The 11614-nt window shown below is 42.1% G+C and overlaps 1 protein-coding gene across 2 annotated transcripts in view; it reads left to right on the forward strand.

Annotated features, from left to right (window-relative positions):
- Positions 1-511: 511 nt before the first annotated feature.
- The window catches only part of EFNA5 (ephrin A5), a 70181-nt gene continuing 59078 nt past the window's right edge, over positions 512-11614 (forward strand). The window contains exon 1 of one of the 2 annotated variants that reach the window (XM_027770708.1): positions 512-651. In XM_027770708.1, the coding sequence (XP_027626509.1) occupies positions 623-651 (29 nt within the window). In that variant the 5' untranslated portion in view covers positions 512-622. The remainder of the gene's footprint in view (positions 652-11614) is intronic. The other variant, XM_006145590.3, reaches the window with a different exon arrangement.

Below are 11614 nucleotides of genomic sequence, written 5' to 3' on the forward strand. Positions count from 1 at the left end.
GTAGGCTGCCATTATTTTGTTGCCCGATCTTGACCTTTGTTTGTGATATTATTTAGTGCCTCTCAAAATTGGATACTGGAACCCAGAACACATACAGGGGTTATTGGGCACTTCACCCAGATTTCCTCTATATAAGCATTGCATCTAATATTCTTCAGGTTCATTTTCCCTCCTCTAGACACCAGTCAGGTCTACTGTGTGCAGGAGCTGCGCTGAGTACTGGGGGTACGAAGCGAGCACCACCGTTATCTTAGGAAGAGCTATACAGAAAAAAGAAGACTATGTTTAAAAACTATGGTGATTACAGTGATTTGCTTTCACTGCTGTTATGCTTTAGATGATGGTTTGTCCCCCAAAGGTTCATTTTTTAAAATGTGGTCCCCAGTATAACTGTGTGGGAAGGCAGCAATGTCTTGTGAGTTGAGATTAAATCATAGTGATTGGGTCATAGTGGTGCTGACATCATGAATGGATTAGTGTTGTCTCGAGACAGACTGAGTGGGTTCTAACTCTTGTGAGATGGGATCAGTTCTCGAAAGAATGGGTTGTTCTCTCTGCATGCACCCAGTCTCCTCTGCTCTGTCAGCTATGTCATGACACAGGCCACCCTGATGCCAACCATATGCCTTTGGACTTCCAGTCACCAGAATCGTGAGTCAAATAAATCTTTCTTTCTTATCACTCAGCCTCAGTAGTTAGCAACCCAGTAACAGACTAAGACAAGTACAGTCCAAGTTTCTTCTAAATATACACATTTACCCTGCATAAATTAAATCTTTTTATAACTACAGTTGCCAATTTCTAATAACTTCAAAATCTCTTTTCTCTTACCAGCTTAGTCTCATTCCCATTCCCAGATTTGTATCCAACTGGTCATAAGGACCTATCTAAATAAAAGCAACTACTTTTCACATTCTAACTTGCCAAGAAACAGTGATGGATTGGGATCCTAAAGTTTTGTAAGAAACATTATGATTGTTAATATGTTCTAGCTTTACCAAATAAATACTTTGTCTTCTCCTATGAAGATTAAACATAAAAGAGAACCAGCAGTTAGCGTAATGGCTATGTCGCTGGACTCCCACGTAGTCGACCGCGGTTCGCGTCTCGGACCCGGTGGCTTAAATCTCACGCCGGGCACGTGTGCGTGCGTGCCCAAGATCCCGAGAGGTGAATGGAGGAGAAGGGATTGCAGCGTGACCATCCCCCCTGGGGGGTGATTTCTCGCTTTCTGTCTCTATGTCTCTGTCTGGCGAGCGCACGTGCCCTATAGCGAAAAAAACCTCTCCAAAAAAAAAAAAAAAAAAAAAGATTAAACATAAAAGAAAGCCATAAAGCTTGCTTTTCCTTTATTTTAGTTTGTCGTGTTCTTTGTTTAACATTAAATTAATAGAGATTAGTGTCATGTTATGTAGGTTTTTGAGATGTCAGGACAAACATGAGACATACATGGTAATGATCCCAGTAAGTTATCAACTCATAAAAAAGTGGTTGTTATTTGTACACCAAGTACTTAAGAATATTAAATCACTATTTATTCTTTACTAGTCAGTAGGAAGGAGGTTTATTATTATTCGTTGGCTATTGTTTTTATTTTTGATACCAGGAGTAGCCTGAAATTCTGTGGGATCACTCCGTCCCACTAGGGTACAAAAGTGCTACCACCGAGAGTAAGCAGTTGGCAGGTGGTTTATTTGTCTGATCACCTTCCACATCCCCTGGACAGAATCACTTTGCTTAATCCTGTTCTCCCAGGGTTGCCTGGATAGCCTGTGCAGTAAATTTCTGCATCTGATTTGCTGGGTCTGTGTGTATGTGGCTGTTGCTCTGTCCCCTGTGCTTGACAGGATGTAGAACTCTGGAAACTAAGGGCCTGAAGTGCATTTCCATCAGGAAGCTCCTCGCCAATCAGAGTGCAGAAAAAGTCTGTTTTGCATTGTGGGCGTGACCTCCGTAAGGACTCTACTGATTGCCAGACGCTAATTCTTTATTTTTTTTAAATCCCCTTTTGAAGTCATGTGAAGCGATCTGTGATGTGTTGGGTCTGTAGAGCTCTGCCTGGTTAATTCTTTGGCTGACTTGGCCTGTTGATGTTGACATGCTCTTACTCCTGCCCCAGGCCTCTTTGGGGGGTTAGAAGCAATTAGACTGTCACCCAGAACTCCCAATCCCTTCCTGAAGGAAAGTCTTGTTTAGGCTCTGCCAATTTAATGCTTTGTTTCCTTTGGAGCGCCTCCATCAAGCTAATAAAACAAACTCCAAATGAGTGAAAACACTGGAGGAGAGAACACTTTGCGGACCCTGTGTTTGAAACAGGTGCTACTCTTGGGGCACACGGTTTTAAAAAGTCTTTCAGACGGATGTGACTTGTACTATGAAAGGAACAAGCAGAAGCTATCCGAGGTTCTTGTTCTTCTATTTGATTTGGGTAATTAGTACTAATTCTGGGTCTTTCAACTACTCTTTGAAGAACACACACATACACATATCCACATACGTGAAGAAAACAGTAGCAGGTTAGTGTACAACTCTATGATGGATATTAAATATCTGGTCCAGAAAATTATGTCTTACTTTGATTGCCAACAGTTACTGAATTTGAGATGAAGCTTCATGCTGCACAATCTCTAATTACCAGAACATTCCTGTGTAAGAACTCTGTTGGAATTTTCATTAAGGAGTAAACAGAGCCCCAAATCTGGATTCTAGATATCTCGTCAGTACCTTGTGTTTTTATTAGGTGAAAATATACAAGAGGACTTCATGGAAAAATGGAATTAAAGTGCAAGTTTACTGTGGTGAAAAACTTTGGGGGATCGACGCAGAGTTTTTTTGAATGACGTGCAGCCTCTGTGAATCTTTTGAAGACCCCTCTCATGTGTGTTGTGGCACACAGCATTTCAGCCGAAAAAGTAGGAAACATCTGTGCAATTCACTTGAGCACTGTTTTTAAACTTGTAAGACTTCACTCTAATAACAGCTAATAGGCGTACTCACTGTTCTGGCATGTTCTGGCACCTGGAAGGGCGGGGCTGGAGCATGCCTAAAAATGCTGAGCTTTGGTCATCCTGACCAAATTCATGTCAGCCTTACATCTGGTCTGATTGTAGTGAAACCATTCCTCCAATTCTCTCAGAGCTAAAAATGAAAGCCGATTACCACTACCCCTGAAAGGTAATGTTTCAGCCCAGGAGAGAGAAGAGCAGTTTAAAATTAGCAAAACAAATATTTATTCAGCCTCCCGAGATGCTATTATTTATCTACTCCAAGTTTGACTCGCCATATGTATTTCATGCTTTAACCTCTGCAGGAAAACCAAAAAGAGCATCTTCAGATTTAGGCTAGGAGAGCCATAAGGCTTGCATTCTGTGCTGAAAGGAAAAACAGGAGGAGGCACGAAGAGGCGTGTTATGCAACAGAGATTGCCGTCCTGCCCATTGACTCCTCGCAAAAACCTATTTATAGACTGAATCCCATGTCTGTTGCCGGACCCATTAGGCCCTTACAGGGCAAATGAGCAGTTCCTCTGGTTAAAAGAGACGTCTTATTCTGAAATTAGCCTTTAAATCAATAATAGGAGAAACTGAAAGACAGCGCTGCCAAGACGTTTGCACTCGAGGTTTAGTTTAAAATTTGGGAGGAACCCTTCGCTGATAAATTTGCTTAATCTTTGACCATAAATCATCGCCTTCTTTTACATTTCCATTTCAGAATGTAATACATTAGGTTGCCTCGTAATTAAAGAAGTGACATTGGAGTCTGTAAAGTAGGAATATTAAAACAATCACCTCTTTGACAGATTAAAATATATTTAAATGTAATAATCAACTGTTCGGTCATGAGAAATAACATTTTCATTATCGAATCCTTTAGTACATTACACGGAGCAGGATAAAAGTGGCTCACAGCTCCCTAACCTGTAATAACACTGTCTCCTTTCAGTAATGCTGTTTCTATATTTATGGAGTGAAGAAACTTCACGCAGGAGCTGCTTGCGAGAGTACCTCAGTAGACATTCCCTCAAGCAGGCTCTCTGCTGTGCCAGCAGCATACTCTGAAGACCCATTTAGAACGTCTTAAATATGCACCGTACCCTTCCTTTTCCAGCTACTGAAATGAAATGCATTTTGGCTTTAGCAAATGAGGATGGAATGAGAGGAGGAACACTGCAGGGGAGAGTGGCTGAGGACAGACGTAGAGAGGGTGATTATGACACTGCCCCTCTGCAGCCTGAAGCCCAGGGCACTGCCTGCGTGTCCTTCTGACTGGGTGTCCCAGCACAAGAACAGCTGGCAGAGGAAAGTGAGGTCAGCGCCATGCGACACTGTCCACTGAGAAAGGACGCTAGGGGGTGTCTACCTGCCTTAGCAGACAGGAGCCAAATGGCAGGGTCACAGCAAATTAAGGACTTCTGAATAAATAATAATAGTAATAATAGTAATAGTAATAATAATAATAATAATAGAGAGACCTTTGCGTTCAATAGCAAGTGGATGAATATGGAAGATTGGCTGCTAAGTGAAGCAAGCTAGATTACAAAAGAGAGGCACTGTATTTCCCCACTCAGTATATATTGAATGTCTGCACTCTATGGCAGAAATTGAAAGACGGAAAGGAATACAAGTACAGAGAGTAACTACCATACTGTGCACAGTGTAGGAGGCTGGGGGCGGTGGAGGACAAGAGGGAGGCAATCAAGGGGAAGAGAAAGACGCAAAACATTTGAGGGACACAAAAATGGGAAATTATCTGTTGGTGATAACATACATACCATCTTTGACTGGACTAATTTACAGTGTATTCATACTAGAGAAATTCATTTTGTATGTTGTAATAATATGCAGTGGTGGAATGTAAAATGATAATAATGATAATAAAGTTTTTAAAATAAAAAAAAGAACTTCTGCTTGAGGCTGGCAGTTTAAGGACCGAGAGGACTCAAGTAGTAGATGCCGCCCTTTTCAAGGAGCCGTGGGTGAAAGAGTATTTAGGTAGCAGGACAAAGTCCTAGGTTCAGGCTGTCCAGTGTTATAGGACAGCTTTGTCCTGCCTCAGTAGAAAGCTGGGGCTCACTGTTGATAGCAACATGAAAAGACAATTACTAGGGCCTGCAGGTGGCATGGGAGTTTCGGTACTGGACTCCCTCATGGTCAACCGTGGTTCAAGTCTTGGACCTGGCATCTTGCTTTCTCACTCTTCCCTATTTCTCTCTCTCTCTCTTTGACTGTCTCTGATGAGCACATGTGCCCTATATCAAATTAAAGATAATAAAAAATGAATAATATGAAAAATAATTATAAAAACAGAAGAAGACAATAACAAGTGTTACCTCACCTCCATTGTCTTTATTTCATTTAATTCCAAGACTCAAGTCCTAATTCACTTCCCCCATGCAGGTTAACTGAAGGGGGACATAATAACAGTATTAAATTAGTCATCATAGCAATACAGTCAAATGCCATTAGGTGAACACCGTGAGACAAACACCTGCCTGCCCACAGAGGCACACTTCCCAGCTCTACTCCCCGCGTTTGTCGTTACTTATCTGTTAATAACCCCCGAAATGTGCTTTTTATCCAACACTCCAGGTGGCCTCTGGGTCTTCAAGAAGTACCATAAAGAGCATAATTCATTTTTGGTATTTGAGATGATATCAAAGGATAGTTGCCATGCTGAATTTTATTTCTTTTAATTAACTAAAATGACCCTTTCATAATGTATATGACATTGATTCTTAACTAGTCTACTGCCAAATTTTGATAAATGTGTAAAATGTATCTTGCCACCTCAAAGAGAATGTCCCATTATGTGTTCCGTGCAGTGTTGACCTGAGCAGCCACACAGCCCAGTGGGAACAGGGGCCACCTTTCCGTGTACAGGAGTGCATTGTGAGAACAGCCAGGGAAACAACTGTTTCACTCAAACACAGTCACTTTTCTAAGTGGTAACTCTGCGTGCTTTTACAATGCAAGCCACTGTGATAATTCAGTAGAGCTCGTGCTGTAATTACTGCTGGCTTGTTGGTGTGCAGCCAGATATTCTTGTAGTTAAAAATATGCCATGATCTTAGAGAGGAGACCTTAGACACAGATGGAATAAAGGGTGAGGAATAAAGAGGGGACTTAAAAAAAATTCCCGAGAAATTTCCAAATGGGTTAAAGCAGCGGCCATACGACCCATGGCATTGGTCAACATTGGCATGTATAATCCTTCTTCCTAGATGTGAATTTCCTTCCTTAATATGAGCTCTTAAAGCCATTTCTTGATGGAAACAAGATCCCTTTATGTGAATGGCTGCTGAGCCTAATGGCATCTTACTCTGTGAACGACTAGAATGATGTGCATGAGTCAGGCCAACCCTGCAATCCAAGGCCTAATCTAAATGCTGATACAACCTCCTCTTACAGTGTAGGAGTTTGGGACCAACCCAGTGGAGAGGAGCGTTGATCCAGGACACCGTGCTGCAAGGCTCTCCTGGAAAGTTAGTACAAATATGAGGTAACCTGACGGTACCCAAATGCTCCCAGGGCTCTGTTGAGTGAGGGAAAGTACTATGTCTGGTGAAGTTCTGGAGCCATTATGGTTAGGACAGACAGTAGACTTCAAAACTGTGTAAGATGGGCTCACATCTTAGCTCCATCACTTACTTGTTGTGAAAAGGATAGCATCCTCTCTGAGTGTCATTTCTTCACCATAAAATGAAACTCATTATAGATACCCAATAGGGTGGTGTGAAGATTTCATGTGCTAACACATGTAAGCCGACAGTGGATCTTGGGTGCAGCAACGTTTGTTGCATCAGTGAATGAGAGAGAGAACTGAAACCCTATGGAGAATGAGAGAGGTCCCGGGCACAAGGGGGGGGGAGTTCAGAGCAGACCTGAGGATTTGACTTCAGTGATTCAGTCTCCTGAAGTGGAGTCGTGAAGAGCTTCAGTTTGGAGGTCAGCCTCCATCTTTTGTTAGCTGTGTAACATCCAGCATGGCATGTTCCTTGATTTCTTAATCTTAGTTTCCTCATCTTTAAATGGATATGCTAATAGTGTCTATTTTATGGCATTATGATGGGGACTAAATTACGATAATGAATGTAACATAATAAGCACTCAATAATATTAGCCATGCGGATGCGTTTCTTCACAGTAAGGCCAGAAAAGAATGATTCAGTGGTACTTTTTACCCAGAGAAAAATGATTTGGTGCAACAGTAGAGTATCTAAGCTCTAATTGGTTTTTTAAAAAAAATTATTTTTTTGAATTGTAGTTAGGCACATTAAACAAAAAAAAATTTTTTTTGAATTGTAGTTAGGCACATTAAACAGATTTTTTTTTATGAGTTCTAATTTGTCATTGTTTTTATGTTTGAATTGTCCTTTTTTGGTAATTTATATTAGTAAACTAATTTATGCAAATTAAAGATTTGAAACAGAAGTGTAAATTGATTCTATGGTGAATTGTCATCTTATCTTTGCTGAATAGATAGTAGGTAGAAACATGAAGAGCCTGAGGCAATCACACCAGAATTTTACTTACCCTCCCACATAGAGTAAATTAACATCAGAAGGGATAACTGGTCAACCCATTGTAGAGTGGGAATTTTAATCCCACTGTTTGCTTTATTAAAATTTTACTAACATTAACCAGGATCGAGATTAGAGAAGGGAAGCTGATTTTGCGGCATCTAAAATCTAGGACAATTTTTTCAGAAGTAGAGAATAAAGGAATTGTAGAATGAAGGAATAACAATGGGTCTGGACAATGGTAGTCTTAATTTTTATTTTCACTTTTAAGCAGTGCCAAATGTTAGTAGAAGCTAAAATGAATGACACTTAGAGGAAAGGGGGAAAAGAGCTTCCCCCTTGAATGTCTTTAAAATCTATAATAATAATATAGTAATATAAAGTGCATCTGGGCACTGCCTTCTGCCGCAGCTCTCACCTGGCCCCCGTCCAGAACTGTCAGGCTGCTCCGTGTGCCAATGATCCATACCCCAGCACCCTTTTATCTGAACATTGCAGTGTCTCTTCTTTGTACTTTGGCAGTGATGTTACCTTGATGTTCAAAATCTTTTAAAAGCAACACAGGCTTTCTTTACGTCTTGACAAATCGTTGTCTGCCAGTAATGAAGAAAAAGTAAACCCGTGATCATTGTAAATACAAAGAAATAAACACTTCGAGGGTTTTTTTGTTCTTGTTCAAAAAATAGATATTTGTGCATTTGGGGATCCTCTAACTGAAGCATGAATATTCTGATCATCTTTGTTCTTTCCCTTATATACCTCAGCAAGCTGATTTTCACAAGCTTAGGTCAGATGGCATTTCAGTGGGCCATGTGATATATAAGGATAGAATTTTAAATTTTTGTTTGATTTTCTTTCTTTTGGGATTTTGAGGGGGGAAAGTAGATACTGTTATATCTGTTGTATGTTCTTACTGCTGTTGCTGTTAAATTCGGACTTTGCTGTTTACTTATTTAAGTATGTTTATAATAGGACCGGCCCTGTAGCTTTGTAGTTTAGGGGAGTCAATCCTACATGGTCTATCACATAGCTTGAATCCCAGCTCTGATAGCTTGAAAAACACACCAGATGCATGTATATGCATGCCCCAAATTCTGATAAGATGGAAACAAGGAGAAGGAATTACACCCCCAATGCGGGGCAGCAGGGGTTGGGGGGCTTCCTCCCTCTCTTTGTATCTCTCTCTTTTTGGTATGTGCCCTCTAGCAAACTAGAAATAAAATATGTCTTAATATATATTTTTTTTTGAGAGGTTTTTGCTGTAGGGTGCATGCGCTTACCAGACAGACAGAGAGACATAGAGACAGAAAGCGAGAAATCACCCCCCGGGGGGATGGTCACGCCGCAGTCCCTTCTCCTCCATTCTCCTCTCAGGATCTTGGGCACGCATGCACATGCACCCGGCGTGAGTTCTAAGCCACCGGGTCTGGGACATGAACCGCGGTTTACTGCGTGGGAGTCTAGCGACATAGCCATTACGTGAACTGCTGGTTCCCTGTCTTAATATATCTTGATACTAACAGTACTTTATATTCATACATCTCTATTCATGTATTTCTCACCTGAGGCTAAAGCAGCCATGTAAGGCTATCCCTGCGTGTTCTCATTATCACTCCAACTTACATCTGAGGAAACTGAGGCACAGGATGATTTCTGACTCTCCCACTCAGCCAGATCCACTCCTTAAATTAGGCCTGCTCACCCAAAGTGAGTGCTGCTTGCACTTTGTTTTGTTTTCTTTTCTCTAGGGAGAGAGATTTTTGCTGTAGTGTGCATGCCCTTGCCGGAGACACAAAGAGAGACGGCGAAAAATCACCCCCTAGGGAGGAAGGCCACACACAATCCCTTCTCCTCCATTCCTCTCAAGATCTTGGGCATGCACACACACACACCCCCGGTGTGAATTTAAGCCACTGGATCAGGGACTCGAACAGCAGTCAACTACATGGGAGCCCAGGGAAGTAAGCACTAAGACATCTGCTGGTCCCTGCCTGCACTTTTTATAGTGTTTTCTGTCAGAAGAGAATCCCGGCATTGTCACTGAGTACTTAGCATCCAGGGGAAGGCGGTCGTATTTCTACCGGGGTTAACATTGGTCACAACAAGCAGTGGAGGTCACTGCTATTTTTGTGTACTGTGTGTGTGTTTTATTATTTTTAATAATTATTAATTTTATTTATTATATTATTTTTTAATTTGCTATAGGACATGCGTGATCACCAGAAAGAGACAGATAAAGTGAGAAAGCAAGCTGCTATGTCTGGGACTCGAAATGGTTGGCCATGTGGGAATCCAGTGCCTTAACCACCGTGCCACCTGCTGGCGCCATATGCTATGTTGTAAGAATACTGGGAAGACAGAGGTGGATTGAGAAACTAATAGGGCCAGCCAGTGGCGTATAGATTAAGGCACTGGAGCTCACATGACTGACTGTGGAGTTCAAGTCCTAGAACTTGCAGCTCGAAAACGGGCCAGGTACATGTGCGTGTGCGCCCGAAATCCCGAGAGGAGAATGGAGAAGGGATTGTGGTATGTTCTTCCCCATTGGAGGGTTATCTCTCACTTTCCCTCTGTCTTTCTTTCTGTCTCTCTTTCTCTCTGTCTCTCTTTCTCTCTGTCTCTCTGGCACACACAGCCCCATAGCAAAAACAAAAAAGGAACTATTGATAGAACCATGAGGAGGTTGAGAACTATGCCAGAAAAAAACAGAGGAATGAGTATTTTCATGTCGGGAGGAAGGACACAGAGATATGGCTGGACATCGGATATTTTCTGTACTATTCTGTGGAAGAGAATTAGATTTGCTCTTTCTAATTCCAGGCAGCACAAATCAGCTCACTGCATAGAAATTACCCAGAAGCAGATTTATGCTCAATATGAGGAAACTTCCTAACATTTAGAGATGTCCAAAAATGGAACAGACTCGCTCACTATCACCAGGAAGTACTCACACGGAGACCGTTCAGCTCAGACTGTACGACTTTATGGATGTTGTATTTCAGCAGTAACACAGTTTTATGATGAGCCTTCTGCGGGCTCAGAGAATTTCCTTCCTAGCTAAAAACAAAAGGGTCTTGTGGGCTTTTCCACCATGACTTTAGACTGAGAAATTGTATCTGTAACAGTTCCTGCTTCACATGTCACTGTGTCCTGGAAAATACCTTTCAGCAGATGAGGAAGGACACGCAGTTAAAGCAGATGAGTGCGATTCTTGTAAGGTGAGGACTGAAGCAGACAGTGTCTGCAGTGGGGGTGGCATGTGTGCATGCGTGCGCTTTAACTGTTTCAGGGTGCATTGCCATGGTTTGTGCTATTGTTTTCTGGCTTGTCACTTCCACTACTCCCAGTCCTGTCCTAGAATGCGACTTACACAGTTAAAAGAAAAGGACAGGCGGCATTGGCATGGCAGGAACACCGTGCCCTATGCTGCTAGGCCATGCAGGAAGGTCCTCGATCTGTGTCAGGAGGTCTCCCTATACATGCTGGGTGATCTGGGTCAGCTGAGGCTCGGTGGTTTGCTGCAGTTTGGGGTTCCTGTAGCTCTCTCTCCTACTCCCTGTTCCTCTGTCATAGAAGTAAATACATAAACATATTAATTAATTAATTAAAAGAAGGCTCAGCCACAGTAGCTTGTGCTGGTTGACATCGCTACTCGGCAGGCTGAGGCCACATAGGAGGTGCAGGTTCGACTCCAGGCTAAGTGGTACTCTCCTCAGTCCCAGCTACTCCAGAGACTGAGGCAGGAGGATTATGACATAGAATGACCCTGTCTTAAGAAGTTCTCTTGGGACCAGCATGTGGCATAATGGCTATGTCACTGGACTCCCATGTTCGAGTCCCGGACCCGATGGCTTAAACTCACGCCGTATATGTGTACTTGCGTGCCCAAGATCCCAAGAGGAGAATGGAGGAGAAGGGTTTGTGGCATGACCATCCCCCCTGGGGATGTGATTTCTTACTTTCTGTCTCTCTGTCTCTGTCTTTCTAGAGAGTGCACATGCCCTTATAGCAAAAACCTCTCCAAAAAAAAAAAAAGTTCTCACTTTCTCTCTCTCTGATGAGTATAGCAAGTTAAAATAACAAGTAAATAAATAA

The sequence above is a fragment of the Tupaia chinensis genome, unplaced genomic scaffold, assembly GCF_000334495.1.
Source record: "Tupaia chinensis unplaced genomic scaffold, TupChi_1.0 Scaffold000155_1, whole genome shotgun sequence".
Classification (NCBI taxonomy): Eukaryota; Metazoa; Chordata; class Mammalia; order Scandentia; family Tupaiidae; genus Tupaia; species Tupaia belangeri.